This window comes from Gopherus flavomarginatus, chromosome 12 (genome assembly GCF_025201925.1).
Source record: "Gopherus flavomarginatus isolate rGopFla2 chromosome 12, rGopFla2.mat.asm, whole genome shotgun sequence".
NCBI lineage: Eukaryota > Metazoa > Chordata > Testudines > Testudinidae > Gopherus > Gopherus flavomarginatus.
In genome coordinates, this window is record NC_066628.1 from 13,333,264 (window position 1) to 13,360,208 (window position 26,945).

Below are 26,945 nucleotides of genomic sequence, written 5' to 3' on the forward strand. Positions count from 1 at the left end.
TACCTCTCAGCCATGCAAGGGTTAACTCCCCCTCCCCTGCATGCCAGGGCGGAGTGGCACAGGCCCTGGGCAGCGCAGGGTTAATCCGAGTCTCAGCTGCCAGCCCCGCTCCCCACTGTGCCCTGTTCAGCTGCAGGAGCCCAGGGGCGCTTTGATCTGGGAACAGGCAGTGGCTGTGATCTGCCTTCCAGCGCCAGCTGAGCTCAGCCGGGGGTGTCTCTGTGTGTGCAGAGACTGGCTCTGCCCATGCTCCTCACTCCCTACCCACAGCCCCTGCTAGCCCAGCCGTGGAAGCCCCCTGCCCTGCCCTACTGGTGCCCGTCACTCCCAACCCACAGTCCCTGCTAGCCCAGCCATGGAAGCCCCCTACTGGTGCCCCTCGCTCCTAACCCATAGCCTCTGCCAGCCCAGCCCTGACCCCCTCCCAGCTCTGCTAGTGCCCCTCAACCCTGACCCACAGCCCCTGTTACACCAGCCCTGATCCCTACCCCACCTCTGCCGGTGCCTCTCAGCCCTTATCCACAGCCCCTGCTACTCCAGCCCTGATCCCCACCCCAGCTCTGCCGGTGCCTCTCAACCCTCATCCACAGCCCCTGTTACCCCAGCCCTGACCACCCCCAGCTCTGCTGGTGCCCCTCAACCCTGACCCACAGCCCCTGTTACTCCAGCCCTGATCCCTACCCCACCTCTGCCGGTGCCTCTCAGCCCTTATCCACAGCCCCTGCTACTCCAGCCCTGATCCCCACCCCAGCTCTGCCAGTGCCTCTCAACCCTCATCCACAGACCCTACTACCCCAGACCTGACCTCCACAGCTCTGCGGCTATCCCTCAACCCTCACCCGCAGCCCCTGCTATCCCAGCCCTCTGCCCTACCAGTGCCCCTCACTCCCAACCCACAGCACCTACTAGCCCAGCCCTGGGATTCCCCTGCCCTGCTGGTGCCCCTCACTCCTGACCTGCAGCCCCTGCTAGCCCAGCCCTGACACCCCCCCCAGCTCTGCTGGTGCCCCTCAACCTTCACCCGCAGCCCCCTGCTTTCCCAGCCCTCTGCCCTACCAGTGCCCCTCCTCACCCCCAACCTGCAGCCCCTGCTAGCCCAGCCCTCTGCCCTACCAGTGCCCCTCCTCACCCCCAACCTGCAGCCCCTGCTAGCCCAGCCATGGGCTCCCCTCAGCTCTGCCAGCGCCCCTCAACCCCAAACCACAGCCTCCTGCAACCCCAGCCCCAGTCCTGCCCCTGGGTGAGTGTTGGGGGAAGCCTAGGGGTGGGGTGTGATGGGTTTGCAGGGTTAGCTGTGATCTCTCCCTCCCTGACTCACTAGGTCCAGCCAGTCCCCAGAGTCTGTGCCTCGCTCTCTAGTGGGTGAGTGACCCTGGATGTGCTGGGCACGGGGTGACACCCAGTCCACGCAGCCTGGCCTCAGAGACCTCTTGAACTGTGCGTGCACACTGTGTACACACACTGCAGCGCACACATCGCATTGTACTCACCCTCTGCACACCATGCGTGCACACGTACTCATCACACTTACTCTCTGCACACACACACACATCGTACTGTACTCACCCTCTGCACACCATGCACACACACACATTACACCACATCTTCCTCTGCACACACTACACAAACCACACACACTGCATGTGCTCAGGAAACTACAATCCCTCGCACATGCCCCCCCCAAACCATTCATGCACACACACACACATACGTGCATACACACATACAACCATTCACAAACACACTGACATATTAATTTTGCACATGCATACACATGCATAGCCACAAATTCAGCACCAGCCACACTGACACTTGCACACTTGTGAACACTGGCTCTAACCACAGTGCGAGTGGGGACATGTGCACACCCATTGACTCACACACATGCACATGCATACACACATACGCTCCCTGCTGTGTTCCCAGGGATGCAGAGAGCCCCAGGCCAGAGATGCTCTCACCTGCCACATCACACTGCACAGGCTGCGCTGATGGGCTACAGGCCCCAAGGCAGCTCCCCCATCCCCCATCCGCCTGGGAGATGGGCTCCTTGAAGAGGTCAGGTGGGCCAGAGGGGGATGGGATGGGGGGGGGACACACAGAGCCATGCCAGGGAGGGCCTAGTGCCCCTGCCAGGGAAGCCCAGCTCATCTCCCCACAGTGCCAGGGACATCGGGGATGCCCAGTCTCCAGGGATTTGGCCCCCTCACCTGCCCCACAAGAAGACATGGCCACAGATCCCCTCCACCACTGGGATGAGGCCCCCAGACTCAGTGGAGCTGGACAGATCATAGAAGGGGGTGGCAGGCTGGACTACAGCATGGACCTGGGACGCTGGGGGTCTGTTCCCCATTTGGCTGCTAGGTGACCTTTGGCCAGTCACTTCCCTGGCCTGTGCCTCAGTTTCCCCATAACTCTGCTGGCCTCCATTGTACAGAGCTCTTAGCTCACCGTGGGAAGTGAGGTGAGAAGAGACCAGGAGTGCAGAGGGGCCTGGACGAGGGACAGGCAGGGTGTCTGGGGCAGGGCTGAGGATGGACTCTAGAAGGGGAGGGTTTGCTTCAGTTGTTGGGGGGCTGTATTTATGGGGGGAGGATCTGGCCAGCGACCCAGCCAATCACCCACTCTCCCCATACATATGCTTCCCGTTTCTCACCATCCCTTCCCCTGGCTCCAGGTCTCCCTGTCACACAATCCCCAGCCATTCCCCCCACCACAGTGCCCTGCTCTGTGTGTGTGTGTGTGCGCGCATGCATGTGTGTGTGTGTGTGCGTGTTCCCCCTTCTCCGCCTGTTTGCTGCAGGAGGCTACTGGGTTGGGCGTTCCCTCCAGGGCTGGGAGCAGAGTCCAGGAGAAATGTAAGCCTGGGTGTAGGACCAGGGGCTGCTGAAGTAAAGTGAGGACTCCTGGATTCTACCCCTGGCTCTGGGAGGGCAGTGGGGTCTAGTGGTTATAGCATGGGGGGGAGCAGGACTCCTGGGTTCTATCGCCAGTGCTGGGAGGGCAATGGGGTCTAGTGGTTATAGTGTGGAGGGGTAGAACTTCTGTGTTCTATCGCCGGTGCTGGGAGGGCAGTGGGGTCTAGTGGATAGAGTGGGGGAAGCTGGGAACAGGACTCCTGGTTGCCCTGTGTTGACAGCCCTTTACTGCTAGCATGACATATGGAGAGCGGGGTCTGAGAGTGGAGCCCGACTGGCCCCAGCTCAGCAGAGATGGGAGACCAGCCCCGCCCCACACTTCCCTCTGCCTTCCCCAAGTGGCCAGACAATAACTCAGCTCATCCTGCATTCCTTAGCAGCTGCTGCCACATTGTGGCTCATGGACAGGGGCAGGCGGGCCTGGGCTGTGTTGAGCAATCTGGCTTTCTGCACGCACAGCCGCCCCTTGTTCCTGGGCGGGGAGCACACACATAGGCCTAGATTGACTTCTGTATGGGGGCAGCTCCAGCCAGGCCACCAGGACCGTGCATGGGGGTGCAAATTGCCAGCTTGCCTGAGGCTGTAGGGCTGGGGGTCACTGCTGTGCTGTGGGGCCTGGCGCCTGTACTGGTGTTTGTTCAGATCTCACACAGGGAACTGGAGGGTGAGGAGAATTTAACCAGAGTAACGATGCTGGCTTTGGTGGGACTCAACAGAGTATCAATTCAGGACAAATTGCTTAAAGCAGGGCAGTTACAGACCAAGGCTGGGGTTCCTTTGCACACCAAGGCAAACCAAACCAGCCAAACAGAGAAGACTTCGATTTTACCCCACTGGCTAACCATAAGTCACACAAGCAATTCCCTTAGACACTCCAGTTTCCTGGTATCACCACCAGTGCCACTCATTATGGGGACAAATGGTTATGAAAACCAATACCCCAGTAAAAGGAAAAAGGTTGTCCCGATCCCAAAGGACCAAGCCCCAGGCCCAAGTCAATATACAGATCAGAGCTTACCCACAAATCATGCTTTAAAATCTAAAAGTTTATTCATAAAAAGAAAAATATAGATGAGAGCTAGAATTGGTTAAATGGAATCAATTACATACAGTAATGGCAAAGTTCCTGATTCAGGCTTGTAGCAGTGATAGAATAAACTGCAGGTTCAAATCAAGTCTCTGGAGAACATCCCCAGATGGGATGGATCAACAGTCCTTTGTTCAGAACTTCAGTTTGTAGCAAAGTCCCTCCAGAGGTAAGAAGCAGGACTGAAGACAAGATGGAGGAGCTGCAGCAGCCTTTTATAGTCTCTTGCCATGTGGTCTCTGCTTTCTTTGCCCCAAAGACAAGCATTCTAGCACATGGCATGAAAAAACCGTAGAGTTCTGTCCATAGGCATGTGCCTGCATGCCTTGCTGAGTCACAAGGTGTATTTGCTTTCTCTCAGTCGGTCAGTTGTACAGCTGATGGTCCTTAATGGGCCATCAAGCAGGCTAGGCGGAGCAGACATCAAATTGTCTGGGGTGTCACCCGAAAGCATAGCACAAGTTTGAAATACAGACAGTATCGAGCCAATACTTGTAACTTTAAATACAAAAATGATACCTGCACACAGACAGCATAATCATAACCAGCAACCAGAACCTTGTCTTAGACACCTTATTTTACCCCATTTATACAAGATTTGGTGCCACAACAGGACCTTGGTTGCAACAATGATCTGTATGATCCCAGTTCATATTAATATCGTCACAACCAGGGCCATGCGTGGGTGCAGGGCTGCCTCACTCCTGCGTGTGGGTTTCCTGTTGACTCAGAGTAGCCCCCCCTTTGGAGGCTGGGTGAACTGCTAGCCACACCCCGCAGGGAGAGGCAGGAGCAGCAGCTGGGTGCTGCAGGGAGGGGCCACTGCTTTCTGGGAGGGGAGACTGAGGGTAATGGGGCGGGGGGGGGCTGCCGCCCAAGGGGCCATGACTCAAGCTGTTCAGGGGTGTACAAACCTTTAAATTGTGTCCCCACCCCCACTATCAATATATACAACGTTGGGGGGGGGCAATGCCTCCCCATTCCCACCCAACTCCATCTATAAGTGCAGTGGGTTTGAATGGATAGTTCTGTGTTCCGCACTGCCGTAGTAACGGTCATGTGGGGGGGGGGGGGTTGCACACAGGGAACACGTGTCCGGTTGGGCTCGGATTTTGCACAGACCGTGCTGTGTCCACAATCATGGTAAATGCACACACACAAGCAGGCCTGGCTGCTGTCACAGGGCCACCCCGAGTGGGGCGTCTTGACTCCCACATCCTCTTTCACTGGAATAAAAGTTTGATTGGTAGCTTCTAGCCTCTGAACTGCCTCCTTCCCAAACCCAGCAGAGCAGGTCTGCTCTGGTCCTGCCTGGCCCCAGACTCTGCTTTCTTCCAAGGCCACGGGGGACTTGTCAAGGATCAAACCATGACAATTAGCCCCTGTCTTTCCTGGTCAGATAGGGGTTAAGGGCCCCTGGCCATTCCCAGGGGTCAGGAATAGCTGCTGTTCATTTCATTCCCAAAAGTGAACCAGAAAGGAACTGAAATAAAGAAACCAAAGATGCTGAAGCAAAGACAGATGCTGTCCCTTTGCACGGAAATTCCTGTTTAAAAACCCTTAACTCTGCCCCTTGGAAGACAAAGGAATATAACACTCTTAATTTTGCCCCTTTGAATGCAAGGGAATTCCCAGCCAAACACCCTTAACTCTGCCCTGGCGTGATCAGAAGTTCTATAAGACTGCCCTGCCTTTTTCCCAGTTTGGGTGTTACTGTGCACGTTGTCCTGTCCCTCTCCATGGCCTTTCTCTGCCCCGGAGGTAGTATGGCGAGCTGCGTCCCAGAGGTCCAGAGCAAGAAGAAGGGGAAGAGAGGTTCCCGGGAACAGCCAGTGAAGGTGAAGATATGTGACATGCTCTCAGCATTGTAGAAGGCCAGGCTGCCCCGCTTGCAGTCCAGATGCACCCGGACTATCCTGGGTGCTGACTCCAGCTGCAGCGGGGTCTCAGGGCAGGTGAGAGCGCTCCACTCCCCCTCCTGGCACTGCAGGGCCCAGACCCCCACATCTGGGGACAGCTGGAATGCCCCTATGTGCTCCATGGAGCCCCGGGCTGCCCCGGTGGCCCAGTCTCCCCACCAGCCAACCTCCACGTCCCAGTAGTGTTGTCCATCTGCAAAGCACTGGGAGGCCAGGACACAGGGGAGGGGGTCGAATCTCCGGTCGCTCTTGGGGACGTCTTGCCAGAGGATGCCGCATGTCACACTTCTGCCATCCACTGAGAGCATCAGGAAGGGGTTGGCGGTGCTCTGGTCCAGCGTCACCTCTGCTGCTGACAGGGACACTACAGGCAGATGGATACAGGCTCTAGGACAGGTCACAGCAGTACCTCCTCTCTGCTCAGCTCTTCAAGTCTCTCGCTACGGGGCCTAGTGGATAAAGCACTAGGACACCTGGGTTCTATTCCCAGCTCAGGCCTGCTGCTTGACCTGGGTCAGTCACTTCCCTTCCCTCCCCCTCGCTTTCCCCATCTGCAAAATGGAGCTAAGCATGATCTGGATCTTCTCTGACCCAAGTAGTCAACCTCTTTTGGGAGGACCTCTGAATGGGACACTAGTGGGCTTTTTCCATGGGAACAGTTTTTGGCTGGAAAAACTGGACAACAGGATGGATCACGTGATGATTATCTGTTTGTTCATTCCCGCTGGGGCACCTGGCATTGGCCCCTGTCTGAAGACAGGATACTGGGCTAGATGGACCTTTGGTCTGACCCAGTCTGGCCATTCTTATGTTCTAAAATTCTGCGCCTGCTTTCTGGGGACAGAGTGGATGCTTTGTTGAAAAACCAAATGCTCTAAAACCAAAATATTTTGGCCAAAAAGCCAGACAAGCTTCATCCGAATCCAGAACGCTTTGGTCCCAAAACCAGAGTTTGCCCAAAATATTTTGGCCCCAAACCAGATCATTTTAATCTAAAATGCAGAATACTTTGGTCAGAAGCCGAATAATTTGCATCCAAACACCAAACTAGGAAGATTTTTGGCTGGAATGTTTCAGGTTTTGACATTTTGATGAAGAGTCAGAATTATCCATAGAAAACAGGAACAAAAATGAAAAAAAGAAAAAAAAAATCTTACTTGGATTTTTTCATGGGAACAGACCCCTCTTTTCCACCAAGCCCTGTGCCCAGGAAGGATCTCACTGGGGCCATCTACAGAGGTCATTGCATCTCCATGCTCTTGCTAGGGAAAGCTGACAGATATTGCAGTGGTGTCCTGTGCTTTGTATTACCCAGCAGAGCTCCCGGGGTCAAGAGGGAGGGCTGGAAGCGGCACTTGTCCCCCAGTCTCCAGGCAGCCTGGGAGCACAGCCGAGTCACCGCAGGGCTGCCTGATCACGCATGAATGTTCGCCCACCAGCAACAACAGATTTTAGGCTGCTCAACCCATGTGCCCCCAGCTGCGATCTCTCCTGGGTCAGCCCTGCTCCCAGCATTGCCCCCTGTCCTGCCCAGTCGGCTCCATTCTTGACCCTTGGCCCTGACGCGGCTCTGTCAGCACTGTTTCTAGCCACTGACTCCAGCTCCAACCACAAGGCCTGGCTGCCCATGCCCCAGTTCATAACACCCGTCCTCATGGTCCCAGCCTGGGAAAGATCCACTGTCTAAGCTCAGACAGGAATCTCAGATCCAGGCTTTCAGTGTGATGACTGTGGTCAAGCCTTTTAGGCCCAGCTCCTCAAAGGTACTTAGGCACCAAAGGGAGTTGGGCACTGTTCCTTCGAGCCCTACCTCTGGTCTGAACTAGTCAATACATGGAAGACAGGGAGGGAGCTCAGAGACAGCAGGAGTCAAAATCATGCAAGTACCGGCGAGAAGTAGAAAACATTTTTTTTTTTTTACCTTTATCAAGAAATTGTCTCCATTCTGCAATGATAAAAAAGGAGGTCACAATTAGCTGGGGAAGCAGAGAGAGCAGATGAAACAAATCCCATCTAAGTTGTTGGGTTTTTTAAACAAATCCCAGCCATTTTCTCCCCAATGAAAGTTTTCATTTTGTTCAAAATTCTTTTTTTTTTTAAATACAAAACCACAATTTTTTAAAGTAAAGGAACAGTTTTAGTTTGCAAATATTTTCAGTTATTTGCTAAAAAAAACTCTCTGAAATTTTCTATGAAAATTTAAAAAAAAAAATCTTTTGAAACTTTACTGAAGGAAATTCCTTCCCATTTGCTCAGCAGCCCTATACTGAACCCCAGCTCGCACACTCATTGGGCTGGAGTCTGATTCCAGCAACCGGAGAAAATGGAGCAAGCAGGCCAGAACCCCAGCTGGTGTCAACCAACCATTGCTCCATTTGGGTGAACATGATCACAGCAACTGGCAGCAGCTGTGGGTCTGGACTCATCCCACACTGGGAGTCATCCCCTGCAGATCTCTCTCCACCTCAGCTGACTCTGGCCCCAGACAGCATCTTCTGCTTTCCCCACTCCAGCCTCTGAAGCATCTCTGGTCCTTCACCCTCTTCCATGTCCCTCAGCCTCGTTCCTGGCTATGCAGGTGTCTGTGCAGCGCCAGGAGCGACGGCGCTCTGATCTCAGTCACTGTGTGTCTGTGCAGTGCCCGGCACGATGGGGCCCTGATCTCGGTCACTGTGTGTCTGTGCAGTGCCCGGCACGATGGGGCCCTGATCTCGGTCACTGTGTGTCTGTGCAGCACCCAGCGTGACAGGGCCCTGATCTCGGCCACTGTGTGTCTGTGCAGTGCCCAGAACAACGGGGCCCTGATCTCGGTCACTGTGTGTCTGTGCAGCACCCAGCGTGACAGGGCCCTGATCTCGGCCACTGTGTGTCTGTGCAGTGCTCAGAACAACGGGGCCCTGATCTTGGTCACTGTGTGTCTGTGCAGCACCCAGCGCGACGGGGCCCTGATCTTGGTCACTGTGTGCCTGTGCAGCGCCCAGTGCGACGGGGCCCTGATCTCGGGTGGGATCTCTCGGTTCTGCCCTGATAAACTATTATGCGATGGGCGCTGAGGCGATGTTATAGAGACACGAGTGATCGTGTGCCGGGAATACTCACCGCGCTCTTTGGACGTCTCCTCTGGAAGAGAAAGGAAGAGGTGAGGCTGTGAGCAGGAGCAACACTGAAAGGGGATTTCCTGTGCTCCGTGTGGCTCATTTCTACTGTCCCGCTACGGCTGTTTCTCTCTCACCTCCCCACTGAGCAGACACGCCATTCCCATCCCGTTCCCGCCTCCTGGGACAGACCAAGGGGTGCGCGTGGCTCTAGGGAAATGCATGTGCGTCCTAGAGGGGGCAGCCAGGGAGAATCCATTGGCCCAGCCCCTCAGTGGGTGTCCATTTTCACCCTCTAGAAATTCTTAGCCAGGTTTGTGCTCCCGGAAACCCTCCAGAAAGTGCCTCATTGCCGGAGGCCATACAGTCGATCAAGCCTGAGAGAGAGAGATGCGGCTGGCCAGGCACAATGCAGGGACTAGCTCGCCCAATAGCCAGTCTCCCTGGGATCCGTGGTGCTGGGCAGGGCTTAGGCACAATCATTTGGGCTTATCTCTCTCCTTCCTCTCAGCTTTTCCCCTAATTTAAGCCAAAGAGGCAGCATGGGCCAATGGTTAGACCACTGAAAAGGCCTTTAGAAGTGCTGACTTTGGTTTCTGGATTTGCTGCTGAACTGCTTGGAGAGCTTGGGAAAGACACTGCCGCTCTTTCTGCCTCAGTTTCTCCTCCCACTCTTTGGTTATTTTGACTCTCTATTTTGCTCTTTAGGGGAGGGAGGCTGTCACCATGTGTCTGTGCAGTGCCTGGCGCAATGGGGCCCTGATCTTGGTCACTGTGTGTCTGTGCAGCGCCTGGTACAATGGGGCCCTGATCTCAGTCACTGTGTGTCTGTGCAGCGCCCAACGCGACAGGGCCCTGATCTCAGTCAGTGTGTGTGTCTGTGCCACGCCTAGTACAATGGGGGCCTGGCTTTGTTTGCACAGGAGTGACTAACTTCCACCTTCCAGGAAAGAAGTGGTTTTTATGGAATTTTCTGTTTGTAACCCACACGGTCCCCTAGGAAGAAGTATGGGCCTGTCAATGAAACATGTTCCCTACTGCACTGCCTGGAATGAGGTTGTTACCTTTGAGAACCTGGAGCTTTCGGAAGAGATAAACCGCCAAGGGCACGAGGAAGAGAGATACTGGTAGAAGGATGAGAAAGGCCATCATTTCCGGGGCGTGCCTGGGGAAGAGCCCTAAGGGAGAACACACATTGCAGCTTCTCAGAGGAGCAGTGAGAGCGCTCCTCAGTACTTTGCTGGGAAAGGTGAAGTCAATGGAAGTACTGAGGGCTGAGAGACAGATTCTGATCTCAGCTGCCCTGGGCTAGTCTGGAGTCACTCCCCAACGGCAATGGGGACAGGGCTGGATTCTGATCTTAGCTGCACCAGGGTTGATCCAGAGTCACCCCTGCCTGCAGTGGGGACAGGGCTGGATTCCGATCTCAGCTCCACCAGGGTCGATCCGGAGTCACCCCTGCCTGCAATGAGGCCACGCCACATGGGTAAGCATCAGGGAGGAACCTGAGGTTTGCGGGCAGCCCACCTGTGATACGAATTGTCGTCTCTCTCTCTGGGCCAGAGAAGCCAGCTCTGATGGTGCAGGTCAGTGCTGGGTCTGAGCTCTCTAGCACCACCAAGGAGCTGGAGACGTTGAATAGGCCGTCGTCACTGCGCGGTTTCTGTTCAGACTCGGGGCTCAGGGTCTCCCCACGGCCATTCCTCCAGAGTACACGAGGCTCTGGGTACCAGCCCGCAGAGAGACACAAAATCCACACCCCTGAGTCCTTGTGCCCAGCCACGTGCAGGATGGGATCTGAGCCAGAGCCTGGGGGATGGACAATCAGTAGCAAAAAGTTAACATAGTAAGAATGACTAACACATCTGTGATAGCAGTGATCTCAAAGCACTTTACAAAGCCGTGGATATGCCCCACTGACATCAATGGAGCTGTGACCCATTGACCCCAGCTGGGGATCTAGCCCCAGGAGCAGAGGCGTGACAGGGCTCTGATCTCAGCCACCGCGTGTCTGCGCAGCGCCCGGGGCGACGGGGCTCTGATCTCAGCCACCGCGTGTCTGCGCAGCGCCCGGGCCGACGGGGCTCTGATCTCAGCCACCGCGTGTCTGCGCAGCGCCCGGGCCGACGGGGCTCTGATCTCAGCCACCGCGTGTCTGCGCAGCGCCCGGGCCGACGGGGCTCTGATCTCAGCCACCGCGTGTCTGCGCAGCGCCAGACACTATGGTATCTCTAGGTGCTACTGTAACAGTAATTACCTCCAATGACACTACATCAAAAAAATACTAGGTAGCCAATCAAGTATTCAAAGTCAGGAGCTGTCAGATTTCCAGAGGCTTGAACAACCTCAACTCTGCTCCCCTTATGGGCTTCTATGATGCGCTGAAGAAGTGTAAAACCAGCATGTGAGTGTGTTATTACAGACCAAGCCCAGAATGAGGAGGTCTAGCTACAGCCATGATGTGAAATAGACTTAACTGGAGCTGTGGGTGCATGTATGCACGTGTGCATGCTCTTAAACCAGTTTAAACTTGGCTTTTAGCCACATAGCTCACACTCATCAATTTCCACGCCTGAGGCCAACTGGGAGAACTAGTGGGAAGCCACCAGAGAGGTGCCCACACTAGTGGTAGGGCCAGTTTAACTAGAGAGCTTTTAACCCATTTGCGCTGGTGAATTGTGGGGTGTAGACGAGCCCCAGTAGAGGGTGACAGGTGTATCTCGGAGCACTGCCCCGCTAACCAACAAGGCATCTTCTCTAGCACCCAGCACCTTGTGATGGTTCGATCCGCCTATGGCTCGCTGGGCACTGGCCACCCGAGGTGGTTTGGGCCCTGTGCTACCCTTGGGATGTGGAACTGAGATGCAGCAGTTGTGAAATTGCACTGGAGGTGGGGAAGCGCTGGTTTGGAACAGACTGGATCACATCCTGACAGTGTCCCCTTGGCACACATGGCAGTCTCACCTGGGGCTGCTGTCCCAATGCCCAGGAGGAGGCAGAGGGCAACTGGTACGGCCTGAAAGCGGGATAGGGTGTTCTCCATCCTGCGGGCCTCTGGCAGACATCTCCTGGCACTGCCACAGAGCACTAGTCACCACACAGAGGGGGCATCAGGCTTCTCAGCCGCGTAGGAACTGGGAAAGCACAACACCCGTGAGTCCCCAGCGGGTCAGTTCGTCAACCAAAAACTTACCCCTTGAAACAACTGGGCCTCCTGCAAAATCAGCATCTTCTCCTAAGAAATTATTTTCACTTTCCACAGAAACCGTCAGCACCAAAACCTGCCAGGGAAGCCCCCCCCGCCCCGCCCCGCGCGTTTATCTGGCTTTTCCACCCTGCGTTTTGCTTTGAAATGGCAGCAAAAGCCCAACTTTTGGCTGCTTTTCATACTTTCCTCCTCCCCAGTACAGAAAGGAGGAAGAAATGTCAAAGTGAAAGTCACCCCGCCCCGCGCCCCACCCCTTAACTGAGCTGCTCCTCTGAGCTGGAGGAAGTGACAGCCAGTAACATGGCGGTAAAAGTAATTCAGCGGCAGAGAAACTAGTTAATTAACTCATTACAAAGTGGGGAAATGGAGAAACCGCCCTTCCCTCCCCTGGCTGGTGAATAAGCCCCGGGGGCTGCCGCACCCCCTGGGGGAAATGGTTTCCCGGGATTTACATTCCAGAGCCCTCCCCCGCCCGTGCACATTGTTCCAGCGCCGCTGCAACTGATCCTTTCCTGGCGTTGTGCCCCGGAGCCCCCCGGATTTCTGGGCAGGACGCCCCTTTCTTTGCCGGGGGAAGGGCTCCCCCAGTCCTACCGGCGGAAGGGGGCTGGGAGGCGGCGTGCCAGCTGTGCGGGTTGGCTCACAATCTCCCTTTCCTGGAGGCAGCTGGCCCAGGAAGTGTGTCCGGGAGCTCACTCCGAGGGGCGGTTTCAAGGGCAGGCGGGATGTCCCGGGGGTTTGTAAACACTGGAACCAGGCGGAGCATTTCGGAGGCGTGACCAGCCTGGCCACTGCGTCCCGCCCCGGAACAGCCAGACATCGCGTGGCTGGGGCTGGGCTGCTCTGCACAGCAGGGGCGGACTCTGACCTTCCCGCTCCCTCCCTTAAATCCCCTTTTTGGATTAAAAAAAAAGCTCGTGTTCATTGTGTAGAGCAGGGGTCGGCAACCTTTCAGCAGGGCCGCCCAGAGGATTCCGGGGGCCTGGGGCCTTCGGCGGCAGGCGGCTCCAGTGGACGTCCCACAGGCATGCCTGCGGAGGGTCCGCTGGTCCTGCGGCTCCGATGGAGCATCCGCAGGCACATCTGCCTGAGGTCCACCAGAGCCATGGGACTGGCGAGCGGCAGAGTGGCCCCCCGCGCGGCAAAATGTCTAGAGCCAGCCCTGTTCGGCGGCGGGGGGCCTTTCCGTTCCGGGACCCGCCGCTGAAGTGCCCCGAAGACCCATGGCGGGGGCCTCCCACTGCTGAATTACTGCCGAAGACTGGGCTGCACTTTGGTGGCGGGTCCCTCTTCAGCGGTAATTTGCCGGCGGGGGGTCCTTCCACCCCGGAGCGGAAGGACCCCCCTGCCGGCAAAGACCGGGAACAGAACAAGCTCTGGGGCCTGGCCCCACAAGAGTTTTCCGGGCCCCCCGGAACGAGTGAAGGACCCCGCTCCAGGAGCCCCGAAAAACTCTCTTGGGGGCCCCTGCGGAGCCCGGGGCCTGGGGCAAATTGCCCCTCTTGCGCCCCCTCTGGGCAGCCCTGCCTTTCAGAAGTGCTGTACCGAGTCTTCATTTATTCACTCTAATTTAAGGTTTTGTGTGCTGGTAATACATTTTAATTTTCTAGAAGGTCTCTTTCTTAAAAAAAAAAAAAAAAACCTAGACAAATTAGAGGACTGGGGCAAAAGAAACCTGATGAGGTTCAACAAGGACAAGTGCAAAGTCCTGCACTTACGATGGAAGAATCCCATGCACTGCTACAGACTTGGGACTGAATGGCTAGGCATCAGTTCTGCAGAAAAGGACCTAGGGGTTACAGTGGACAAGAAGCTGGATATGAGTCAACAGTACGCCCTTGTTGCCAGGAAGGCTAACAGCATTTTAGACTGTATAAGTAGGGGTATTGCCAGCAGATAGAGGGATGTGATCATTCCCCTCTATTCGACATTGGTGAGGCCTCATCTGGAGCACTATGTCCAGTTTTGGGCCCCACACTACAAGAAGGATGTGGAAAAATTGGAATGAGTCCAGCAGAGGGCAACAAAAATGATTAGGGGGCTGGAGCACTTGACTTATGAGGAGAGGCTGGGGGAAATGGGATTGTTTCGTCTGCAGAAGAGAAGAATGAGGTGGGATTTGATAGCTGCTTTCAACTACCTGAAAGGGGGTTCCAAAGTGGATGGATCTAGACTGTTCTCAGTGGTAGCAGATGACAGAACAAGGAGTAATGGTTTCAAGTTGCAGTGGGGGAGGTTTAGGTTGGATATTAGGAAAAACTTTTTCACTCAGAGAGTGGTGAAGCACTGGAATGGGTTACCTAGGGAGGTGGTGGAATCTCCATCCTTAGAGGTTTTTAAGATCAGGCTTGACAAAGCCCTGGCTGGGATGATTTAGTTGGGAATTGGTCCTGCTTTGAGCAGGGGGTTGGACTAGATGACCTCCTGAGGTCCCTTCCAACCCTGTTATTCTATGATTCTGATTCTCTGCCCCCCCAGCAGTGCCAAAACTGCGGTTCAAAACCAAGGGGCTGTTTTCTAACCCCCCTCCCCCTCTTATTATGATCATTAATAAGAACACCGAGCAGCTGGGACAAAGTGTATGGGGGGGTGTGCTGAGAGCCACTGACCCAAGCTGTGAACCCCGTGTATCATGCAGCACTTCTACCTTCACCTGGGCATTTCTTGCTGCTTTCCGCAGCATTTGGCAAGTCGCCGTCTTGTTGTACAGAGATGAAGAAATAAGGGACGTCCCTTGTAATAAGGGACTGTTGGCAACCCTAGGTCAAACCCACAGGCTCAGCCAGTCTGGTACCGCCCCCCTTGCCACCCCACATTAGATCAGTGGGTCCAGCCAGCCGGTATCTCACCCCCTACCACGCCAGAACAGATCGGTGGGTCCAGCCAGCCGGTATCTCACCCCCCGCCACCTCAGAACACATCGGTGGGTCCAGCCAGCCGGTATCTCACCCCCTCGCCACCCCAGAACAGATTGGTGGGTCCAGCCAGCCGGTATCTCACCCCCTGCCACCCCAGAACAGATCAGTGGGTCCAGCCAGCCGGTATCTCACCCCCCGCCACCTCAGAACACATTGGTGGGTCCAGCCAGCCGGTATCTCACCCCCTCGTCACCCCAGAACAGATCGGTGGGTCCAGCCAGCCGGTATCTCACCCCCCGCCACCTCAGAACACATCGGTGGGTCCAGCCAGCCGGTATCTCACCCCCTGCCACCCCAGAACAGATCAGTGGGTCCAGCCAGCCGGTATCTCACCCCCTGCCACCCCAGAACAGATCAGTGGGTCCAGCCAGCCGGTATCTCACACCCATCTGCCTCAGAACAGATCAGTGGGCCTAGCCTGCCCAGTGTCCGATTTCCAACAGCACCAGCTGTGCAGTGGCAGGTGTAACAGCCCGGTGATGGGCAGGGCCAGTGCAAGGATGTTTCATGCCCTAGGCAAAACTTCCATCTTGCGCCCTCCCCTGTCTCCAAGCCCCTGCCCTGAGGCACCTCCCCCCTGTGGCAGCTCCCCACCCTCCACCCTAAGGCACCCCCCGCCCCAACTCACCCCTGCCCTGCCTCTTCCCTGAGCACACCGTGGATTCTTCACTTCTCCCGCCTCCCAGGCTTGCAGCGCCTAAGCTGGTTGGTGCCGCAAGCCTGGAAGGCGGAAGAAGTGAAGCAGCGACGGCGTGCTCGGGGAGGAGGTGGAGCAGGGGAAAGCTGCTTCACTTCTCCTGCCTCCCAGGCTTCCAGCACCAATCAGCTTAGGTGCCGCAAGCCCGGGAGGCGGGAGAAGTGAAGCAACCACGGCATGCTCGGGGAGGAGGCGGGGCAGGGGTGAGCTGGGGCAGGGAGTTCCCCTGCGTGCTGCCTCCCCTTACTTGCTGCAAACAGCCCTCCCCGCACTCCCCTGCCTCAGCTCCCTCCACCTGAATGCCGGCGGTGACCAGGGCAGCCAAAGATCCGGCCGCCATGGTCGCTTCCAAAGAAAATGCCACCCCCCAAATCCTAGCACCCTAGGCAACCGCCTAGGTCACCTAAATGGTTGCACCGGCCCTGGTGATGGGGCCCTAGCAAGATAAACCACACACATGCAAACATCCACTCCTCTCTTGGACCCCAGTCCTGCTAATCTCACAGTGACACATAGTGGCAGGGACTCCCACAGGCTAACCGTGCATGACACAGGGAAAAGTGAGAGCCAGCCACCCCATTTCCTCAGGCAGCATTTTGAATGTCTCCCCCTTCCATTTCCACCAACCTGTCTCCTGTCTGGGAGCAGCCAGTCTTGGGTGTCACTCATTATCTTGGGGTCCTCTGGCGGGTCCAGGGAAAGGGGATTTCTGAGCACTCCCAAATCAGATGGGCGGATTGGAGGTATCAGGGTGGTGAATTCTCACACCCCTGGGGTGCATAAATGGCAACTAGATCTTGTACCAGGTCTTAGCCCTGGGGCAATTCCTCCCTTCACCAGGGCCCCGGTCAATATCCTCAAGGCAGGTGCACCTGCCTCTCCCGCTGTCCTGCAAACCACCACCTCGCTCTCAGCCCCATTCCCTCCGGGCCGCCAGTGGAGCTGGGCACAGGCAGCGCTGCCCCCTCAGTATTGGATCTCAAATGACCCGGTAGAATTTTGAGCCGTTGCTGCAGCAAAGGGGGTGGTATCTCGCTCTTTTGGTGGCAATCACTAGGGCTATGGATTTTGTGCCAGGGCTGGGATGATGGAGGGGTGTGGGAAGGAGATAGCTGCTAGCCAGCAAGCTCCCACTCACTTACAGAGCAAGCTTGGGAGCTCTGATCAGAGGGACGCTGACTCCAGTGGAGTGATGCTGATTGTCCCTGGCTGCAGATCTAGCCCCATTGACTCCAATGGAGCTATGGCCCGTTGACCCCAGCTGGGGATCTGGATCCATTGACTCCAGTAGAGCTACGGCCCATTGTTGAGAGTCTAAAATAGGAAAAGAACAAGTTAAAAATGACTTAGACAAGTTAGATGTCTTCAAATCATGAGGGCCTGATGAAATGCATCCTACAATACTCAAAGAGCTGACTGAGGAGATATCTGAGCCATTAGTGATTATCTTTGAAAAGTCATAGAAGATGGGAGACATTCCAGAAGACTGGAAAAGGGCAAATATAGTGCCCATCTAAAAAGGGAAATAAGGACAACTCGGGGAATTACAGACCAGTCAGCTTAACTTCTGTACCCGGAAAGATAATGGAGCAAATAATTAAGCAATCAATTTGCAAACACGCATAGAAGATTAGAAGGTGATAAATAACAGTCATCATGGATTTGTCAAGAACAAATGTGTCAAACAAACCTGATAGCTTTCTTTGACAGGGTAACAAGCCTCGTGGATAGTGTGAAGTGGTAGATGTGGTATATCTTGACTTTAGTAAGGCTTTTGATACTATCTCTCATGATCTTCTCATAAACAAACTAGGGAAATACAACCTAGATGGAGCTACTACAAGGTGGGTGCATAACTGGTTGGAAAATTGTTCTCAGAAAGTAGTTATCTATGGTTCACAGTCATGTTGGAAGGGCATAATGAGTGGGGTCCTGCAGGGATCAGTTCTAGGTCTGGTTCTGTTCAATATCTTCATCAATGATTTAGATAATGACATAGAGAGTACGTGTGTAAAGTTTGGAGATGATACCAAGCTGGGAGGGGTTGCAAGTGCTTTGGAGGGTAGGATTAAAATTCAAAGTGATCTGGACAAACTGGAGAAATGGTCTGAAGTAAAAAGGATGAAATTCAATAAGGACAAATGCAAAGTACTCCACTTAGGAAGGAACAATCAGTTGCTCACATACAAAATGGGAATTGTCTGTGGCAGGAAGGAGTACTGCAGAAAGGGATCTGGGTCATAGTGGATCACAAGCTAAATATGAGCCAACAATGTAATGCTATCGCAAAAAAAGCAAACATCATTATCAGGAGTATTGTAAGCAAGACACAAGAAGTAATTCTTCCACTCTACTCCGTGCTGATTAGGGCTTGACTAGAGTATTGTGTCCAGTTCTGGGCACCACATTTCAGGAAAGATGTGGACAAATTGGAGAAATTGGGTTTGTTTAATCTGGAAAAGAGAAGACTGAGTGGGGACACAACAGTTTTCTGGTACATATAAGATTGTTACAAGGAGGGAGAAAAAATTTTCTTAACCACTGAGGACAGGACAAGAACCAATGGGCTTAAATTGCAGCAAAGGCGGTTTAGGTTGGACATTAGGAAAAACTTCCTAACTGTCAGAGTGGTTGTTAAGCACTGGAATAAATTGTCTAGGGAGGTTGTGGAATCTCCATCACTGGGGATTTTTAAGAGCAGGTTGGACAAACACCTGTCAGGAATGGTCTAGATAATACTTAGTCCTGCAATGAATGCAGAGGATGACCTCTCTAGGTCCTTTCCAGTTCTATGATTCTATGATTTTATGAACCCAGCTGGAGATCTGGCCCCATAACTCCAATGGGGCTATAGACCATTGACATGGGCTGTAGCCCCATTGACTACAGCTACATTGGAATACAAGCCCCACTGCATGGCTGAAGCTGGCCTGGGTCAGCTGAGTCGGGCTCACGGGACTTGGCTTCAGAGGTTAAAAGTTGCTGTGTAGACATTCATGCTTGGATCAGAGTCCTGGCTCTGGGATCCTCCCCCCTTGCACAGTCCCAGGGGCCAGGTTCCAGCCCTAGCCTGAACGTCTACACAGCAATTTTTAGCTCCACAGCCTGAGCCCCACAAGCGTGAGGCAGCTGCTCCGGGCCAGCCATGGGTCTTTTATTCCAGCTTAGATGTCTCTCGGTGACGGGGCTAGTACAACCCAGATAATAAACACTGAACCATGACTGGGAATGTTTCAACCCAATCCTTCCCCCACCCAAGAAGGTGTCATCGTTGATGTTTTCCATGGGGAATTTTGGAACGAGGCACTTTTCCTGTTGTGCTGAATGCTGGTTTTCATTTGGGTTTGTAAAATATTTTAGACTTTGGTGGTGTTTCTCCCCAGGTTTTCCCCCTTCTCTTGCCACTGAATGGAAGAACCCAAATGACTCACTTACAGCTTTCTTTGATTATTTTTCCTCTGTCTTTTTGCGGACAGCACCTCTAGGGTATGGCTACACTACCCGCCAGACCGTTGGGTAGCGATCGATCCATCCCCGAATGCACTCCCCGTCAACTCTGGAACTCCACCAGGGTGAGAGGCGGAAGCAGAGTCGATGGGGGAGTGGCAGCCGTCGATCCCGCGCAGCGAGGATGCGAAGTAAGTCAATCTAAGATACGTTGACTTCAGCTATCCTTTTCTCGTAGCTGAAGTTGCGTATCTTAGATTGATCCTCCCACCAGTGTAGACCAGACCCAAGTGTCACACAGGGCTGGATTAAGCTTTTGTGTGCCTGGCACCAAACATGGTTTCTGTAAAGGGAAATCGTGTCTTACTAATCTATTAGAGTTCTTTGAAGGGGTCAACAAACATGTGGACAAGGGGGATCCAGTGGACATAGTGTACTTAGATTTCCAGAAAGCCTTTGACAAGGTCCTTTACCAAAGGCTGTTACATAAATTAAGCTGTCATGGGATAAAAGGGAAGGTCCTTTCATGGACTGAGACTGGCTAAAAGATAGGGAACAAAGGGTAGGAATTAATGGTAAATTCTCAGAATGGAGAGGGGTAACTAGTGGTGTTCCCCAAGGGTCAGTCCTAGGACCAATCCTATTTAATTTATTCATAAATGATCTGGAGAAAGGGGTAAACAGTGAGGTGGCAAAGTTTGCAGATGATACTAAACTACTCAAGATAGTTAAGACCAAAGCAGATTGTGAAGAACTTCAAAAAGATCTCACAAAACTAAGTGATTGGGCAACAAAATGGCATATGAAATTTAATGTGGATAAATGTAAAGTAATACACATTGGAAAAAATAACCCCAACTATACATACAATATGATGGGGGCTAATTTAGCTACAATGAGTCAGGAAAAAGATCTTGGCGTCATCGTGGATAGTTCTCTGAAGATGTCCACGCAATGTGCAGAGGCGGTCAAAAAAGCAAACAAGATGTTAGGAATCATTAAAAAGGGGATAGAGAATAAGACTGAGAATATATTATTGCCCTTATATAAATCCATGGTACGCCCACATCTCAAATACTGTGTACAGATGTGGTCTCCTCACCTCAAAAAAGATGTTCTAGCACTAGAGGAGGTTCAGAAAAGGGCAACTAAAATGATTAGGGGTTTGGAGAGGGTCCCATACGAGGAAAGATTAAAGAGGCTAGGCCTCTTCAGCTTGGAAAAGAGGAGACTAAGGGGGGATATGACAGAGATATATAAAATCATGAGTGATGTTGAGAAAGTGGATAAGGAAAAAGTTATTTACTTATTCCCATAATTCAAGAACTAGGGGTCACCAAATGAAATTAATAGGTAGCAGGTTTAAAACAAATAAAAGGAAGTTCTTCTTCACACAGCGCACAGTCAACTTGTGGAACTCCTTGCCTGAGGAGGTTGTGAAGGCTAGGACTATAACAGGGTTTAAAAGGGAACTGGATAAATTCATGGTGGCTAAGTCCATAAATGGCTATTAGCCAGGAAGGGTAAAAATGGTGTCCCTAGCCTCTGTTCATCAGAGGATGGAGATGGATGGCAGGAGAGAGATCACTTGATCATTGCCTGTTAGCTTCACTCTCTCTGGGGCACCTGGCATTGGCCACTGTCGGCAGACAGATACTGGGCTAGATGGACCTTTGGTCTGACCTGGAACGGCCGTTTTTATGTTCTTATGGCCCCCCATGGATGCAATGGAGCGTGGTGTATGTGTGTGTGGGGGTGTTGTCACGGAGTCCCTGGGTGATGCTCTAGAACTGCTCCCCACAAAGCCAGTCAGGACTTTGGGGAGCCTCCTCTCCCTTGGAGACTTTTTCAGGGCAAGAAGCTCACACGTCTTCACCTCCTGGGTCTCTCCTTGGAGCATTCAGCATCCTCTGCCCCTCCATGCGCTTCCCCCAGCGAGCCCGCCCCAGCGGGGTCCTGGGGAAGCCACAGGGTCCGGCCCTCCACTTTTCAGTCAGACGTGACTCTCAGCCAGCCAGTAAAACAGAGGTTTATCTGATGACAGGAACACAGTCTAAAACAGAGCTTGTAGGTACCGTGAGCTGGACCCCTTGGCCGGGTCCATTCTGGGGGTCAGTGAGCCAGACCCCCACATCTGCATTTGACTCCTCATCCCCAGCCAGCTCCAGACTGACAATCCCCTCCAGCCCCTCCTCTCTGGACTTTGTCTTTTTCCCGGGCCAGGAGGCCACCTGAACTCTTTGTTCTCCCACACCTTTAGCATCCCCTTGGCGGGGGGGGGGAGGGCTTGGCCATTAGTTGCTAGGTGACAGAGGGTCAGCCAGGAACTGACGCCCCCCCACAGTATTCAGAGGGAACATTAAGAACAGCCCCACTTCATCACAGGTGTTGGTCGGTTCCTGGAGCAAGGGGCAGGTCAGGGCCATGACATGGGAGGGACGGCCCCGCTCTGCCCAGCCCAGTGCAAGCACACTATTTACAAACCAGCAGTTCCCAGACGCACAATGGCGCACCCAGCCCTGTGCTGCCAGCATGCCCCTTCGCCTCAGGGGTGGGCCCATGCTGTGCCACACAGCCCACACTGGTCTGCCCAGCCCTGTGCTGCCAGTGTGCCCCTTCCCCTCAGGGTGGGCCCATGCCATGTCACACAGCCCCCTTGACCAACATCAAAACATCTCCGATTCCCTATGGCCATAACCCCCCGGACCCACTATACCCAGCAACCCCCCCAGACCCTGCCACAAATCCACAGCACCCTGCACACCACCACCTCTGCCCAGCACCTCCCTGCCCACATCCCCAGCACCCCACACAGAACCCCCACTCCCTTGTGCCCCAATACACAGAGATCTTCCCCGCCCCCTCACAGCCCAGCACCCCCTCCCTCCAGGCCCTCCAGAGACCCACTCCTCCACACCCTACCTCCCGGCTGCACTCACCAGGCCTCTGGGAGGTGACCGTGTCTGCCAGACTGAGCTGCCCATGCAACCAGAGCTGGTCCTGGGGCAGGGAATCGCTCTAGCCCCTTGGGAGTGGTGCAATCAGCCAGGCCAGGGCCTGCCCCGGGCGGGCTCCTGCAGGACCCACGTGCCTGGATGGGCCGAGCCAAGCCCCCACACTGTCCCCCCACAACTGGCCAAAACTGGCCTGGCTTCTGCACCAATCCCAGGCGACTCAGCTCCAGGGAGACAGGCAGAACCCTCAGGTGGTGGGAAGCAGAGACTGCCCGGAACCGGAGGTGCCCTGGGGTCTGGCCAGGTGGCAGACAGAAGCCGGCAGGTAGGGCCTGGGAGTGGAGAGGAGCCCTTGGCTGGCAGGCCAAGAGGAGCAAGTGGTGGGCAGGGCGGGAGCCAGCGGCTTGGTGGGGTCTCAGGGCACAGTGTGAGCAGAGCAGGCTGGGGCCCCTTCTGAGCATGGGCCCGGCTCTTTGGCACCACTAGCCGCACCACTGGTGCCATTGTAAACCCGGTCCTGGTGTCACTGGGTCTGGCCTGTGTCAGGGGCTCCCAAGCGCTGCCATGCTACAAACACAACCATAAATAATAATCACGTAACAGCTAGGGGGCAGGGGTGTTCTTTATCTTTGTCCATTCATTACCACACTTCTCCAGCTTTGGAAAAGAGACAGAGCAGCAAAAAGAAGAGAGAAATTGGGTGCTGACCCGCTGCAGTCTGGTTACCGGATCCCGTTACCTGGGCACCTGGCCAGTGTTCTCTCTAATTTTTCCCAGCCATGTGCAGAATGAATTTTGTTATGTGCACCAATATGGAGGTGATGTGTCACACATCACCTTCATATTGGTGTACGTAACAAAATTAATGTGGCGGGGATAGGGCCAAGGGGTTGGGAGTGTGGTAGGGGACTTAGGGTTGGGACAGAGTTGGGTACAGGGGATGTGGGCTCTGGCTGAGGGTGCGGGCTCTGGGGTGGGGTTGAGGGGTTTGGGGTGCAGGAGGGTGCTCCGGGCTGGGACTGAGGGGTTCGGAAGGCAGGAGGGGATGCAGGCTCTGGCTGGGGGTGCGGGCTCTGGAGTGGGGCTGGGGATGAGGGGTTTGGGGTGCAGGAGGGTGTTGTAGGCTGGGACTGAGGGGTTTGGAAGGCAGGAGGGGGTGCAGGCTCTGGCTGGGGGTGCAAGCTCTGGGGATGAGGGGTTTGGGGTGCAGGAGGGTGCTCTGGGCTGGGACTGAGGGGTTCGGAGGGCAGGAGGAGGTGCAGGCTCTGGCTAGAGGTGCAGACTCTGGGGTGGGGCTGGGGATGAGGGGTTTGGGGTGCAGGAGGGTGCACTAGGCTGGGATCGAGGGGTTTGGAGGGTGGGAGGGGGATCAGGACTGGGACAGAGAGTTGGGTACAGCGAGTGTGGGCTCTGGGGTGAGGCTGGGAATCAGAGGTTTGGGGTGCAGGAGGGTGCTCTGGGCTGGGATCAAGGGGTTTGGAGCACAGGAGGGGGATCAGGGCTGGGGCAGGGGGTTGTGGCACAAGGAGAGGCTCAGGGGTACAGTCCAGGCGGCACTTACCTCAAGTGGCTCCTGGAAGCACCAGCATGTCCCTTCTCTGGCTCCGACACAGAGGCATAGCTAGGTAGCTCTGCACGCTGCCCTGTCTGCAGGCACTGCCCCTGCAGCTCCCACTGGCTGTGGTTCCCAGCCAATGGGAGCTGTCGGGGATGGCATTTGGCTGCCTCTATGCCTAGGAGCTAGAGAGGAGCCATGCCGCTGCTTCTGGGAGCCACGCGGAGCGGCCCCCAACCCTGCTCCCCAGCTGGAGCACCGGAGTGGGGCAAACCCCATACCCTGCACCAGTGGGAGATCGAGGGCTGGATTAAAATGGCTGGTGGACTGGATCTGGCCTGCAGCCTGTAGTTTGCCCACCCCTCTCGTAGAGACTTGTCCACGCTTCAGGGATTCACGCACCTCAGCCAGGATTTGCAGTGACACTCAAATAGCATTGTCCAAACAGTCAGGTTTATTAGTCAGCTGGACACAGCCTAGGAAGTCCTTAGGTTAGCACAGAGAACTGAACATTAAAGTACAGACCTTTCTGGTCAGTCCAGAGCCCAGCCAAGCTGTAGTGCACCCCCCTGGACAAGCTCCATCTGTCTCCCCCTCTGACCTCTTTGGTCAGACTTCAGGTGAGCAGCCAAATCTTATACCCGCTCCTCCTGACTCTCCAGTCCTCTGTTCTCCAGCTAGCAGTTGCTCTGCTCCCTTTGGAGACGGAATCCATCTCCCTCTAGGTCCTTGGATGGTAGGTGCCAAGGTCCTGGTGACTAGATTTGCCATGGTATTCCCAGTTGCTCCACTGATATGGGGATTGAGGCCCAGACAGCCGGGCAACACCCACACCTATGTCTCTTAACCTGCTCTGAGAGCAAACAGCCCTTTTCCCCCACTGAGTAACAAAGCAGCATGTAGGGGAAACTGAGGCACATATAAATGTCATAAAAATATCACAGACCATTTCCACTTTGTCAGAGGTGGCTGTTACCTTTGCGTGTGATGGAATTTACTTTTCTTTTTTGAAGAACAGGTTTATTCCCATTCACGTAGTGTGAAAACAGCAAGGGGTCATCACTAATAAAACACGGCTACAGCCCATACCAACACCACATGCGTCTCTTCCACCCTTCCCTCCATTGTGGTGGCTGGTGTGTTGCGTCGGCAGGTTTGCATGTGCAGCAATCTGGCTGGAAAAGGCTCAGGGACACAGTCTAAGGGAGGTCCCTACGGACCAGACCCAGAAGAACGGGTAGATTTTCCCAGTAAAGAAGGCAGTGAAGGTGTGGAGGAGGGCCATGGTGTCAGCATCGTAGAAGCACACAACCCCTCCTTCATAGTCCAGATACACTCTGATCTTGCCAGGGCTCTGCGACTGGTCCAGCAGGCTCCATTCTGCAGTGACTTCTCGGTACTGGCCCCTGGAGAGCTGGATGGCCCATGTGCCTTGCCTGGGGCTGAAATTGAACCATCCCTTCCTGCTGACAGATTCCCTGGTGACGCCCAGAGCCCAGCCCCCTGTGCTGGCCACCTCTACGTCCCAGTAATGCGTCCCCGACTCATAGCCATCGGAGCCCAACACGCAGGAGTAAACGTCGAATCTCCCCAGGCCATCAGGCAGTGATTGTCTCAGACTTGTGTTCCTTAGGCTCTTCCTCTCTGCAGACAGCTCCAGACTGGGGTGAGCTGTTCTCGGGTCCAGGGTCACGTCCGCTAGAGACAGACAGATGGGGGGCGGAGGGTGAGGACAGTTTCAGGGAAGGCAGTTTGCTCATTTCAAAGACTTAAATTGGTCCAGCTGGAGAATGAGACGTTTTAAAGCAAAACTCCAGCAAAAGCTGGGAGTCAGGGAGAAACATCTGCCTAGGAGCACGGTGCACTCTGCTTAAACCACAACTCTCCATGCCCCTCCCAGACTGGGACAGAACCCAGGAGTCCTGACTCCCAGACTCCACTTCCCCATAACCCACTAGACCCTCTCCCCTCCCACAGCCACTGTTAGAACCCAGGAGTCCTGACTCCCAGCTGCCCACCGATAACCCACTAGTTCCCTCTCCCCTCCCACAGCCAATGTTAGAACCCAGGTGTCCTGACTCCCAGTTGCCCACTGATAACTCACCAGATCCCACTTCCCTCCCAGAGCTGGGGATAAAGCCCAGGAGTCCTGACTCCCAGCCCCCACTTTTCGTTAACTACTAGACTCCTCTCCCCTCTCACAGCCAATCTTAGAACCCAGAAGTCCTGACTCCCAGTTGCCCACTCATATCCTGCAAGACCTAACTCCCCGTTTTGGATTTACTGGCTTTGCGAAATGCTTCTTTCCAACCTGAAATGAGAAGAGAACAAGAGGCCAGGGCTTAGTCCAGGGCAGTCAGCTGCCTAGCTAATTTACATATAGTCTAGAGATCAAATTCACACTCACTCGGTCTGCCGTGGCTTTCCTCTGTGGACACAAAGAGACAGCACGTTAGCTGGGGCCTGGGTTCCAAACCCGTCCATTTCTCGCTCTGGGCCCAGCATTAACCCACTCCACCGGGAGAACCGATGCTCAGAGACACCCTGGGTAGCCTAAGTCTGCCCACCTCCCTTCTCCCAGCAGAAGAACCTCCTCGGCCCAAACAAAACCTTCAGTTCCAGATTTGAGCCTTTTTGAACTTTTTTTTGTATACCTGAAATTCAAGGCAATTCTGAGAGGAAAAATCCACATGGATCACATTGGGAAGATCGAAGCCAAACATTTTGATTTTCTTCAGCATTTCAGTTGATATAATTTTTTTCCCAACTCAAACAACTGGTGGAAATGGACATGAATTCACAACACATTTCGGTGTCATCGAATCTGCATTTTTCACTGAAAACAAAGTTTCAGTCCAAAAACTGCACCCACAATCTAGACAACACGCTGGGGTGGGAAGGGCTGATGGATCCCCTAAAGGAACCACTCACTGCCTTTCTGGGCATAACACTGCAGCCCCGGATTTGCTAGGGCATTTGCTTTCCCCCAGCCGCTTGCACCGGTGCTACCAGAAACCTTGCCCGGTGGAGCCTGATTTAAAGGAGTCATTACGCAGTTTGAGTTAACATGGCCCAACCCCCACGAATGGCTGAAGGTGAAGAAGAAACGTACTTAGCTCTGTGTAGATGGCACCTGTAAAACAAACG

General features: G+C 54.4%; 1 protein-coding gene across 1 annotated transcript in view; it reads right to left on the minus strand.

Annotated features, from left to right (window-relative positions):
- Positions 1-4,592: 4,592 nt before the first annotated feature.
- LOC127033156 (butyrophilin subfamily 2 member A2-like) overlaps positions 4,593-26,945 on the minus strand; it is a 32,033-nt gene continuing 9,680 nt past the window's right edge. The window contains exons 5-13 of the mRNA XM_050920960.1: positions 26,911-26,931; positions 26,083-26,109; positions 24,988-25,496; positions 11,984-12,110; positions 10,547-10,828; positions 10,084-10,197; positions 9,024-9,044; positions 7,846-7,869; positions 4,593-6,288 (exon numbers count right to left, since the gene is read on the minus strand). Of these exons, the coding sequence (XP_050776917.1) occupies positions 5,651-6,288; positions 7,846-7,869; positions 9,024-9,044; positions 10,084-10,197; positions 10,547-10,828; positions 11,984-12,110; positions 24,988-25,496; positions 26,083-26,109; positions 26,911-26,931 (1,763 nt within the window). The 3' untranslated portion in view covers positions 4,593-5,650. The remainder of the gene's footprint in view (positions 6,289-7,845; positions 7,870-9,023; positions 9,045-10,083; positions 10,198-10,546; positions 10,829-11,983; positions 12,111-24,987; positions 25,497-26,082; positions 26,110-26,910; positions 26,932-26,945) is intronic.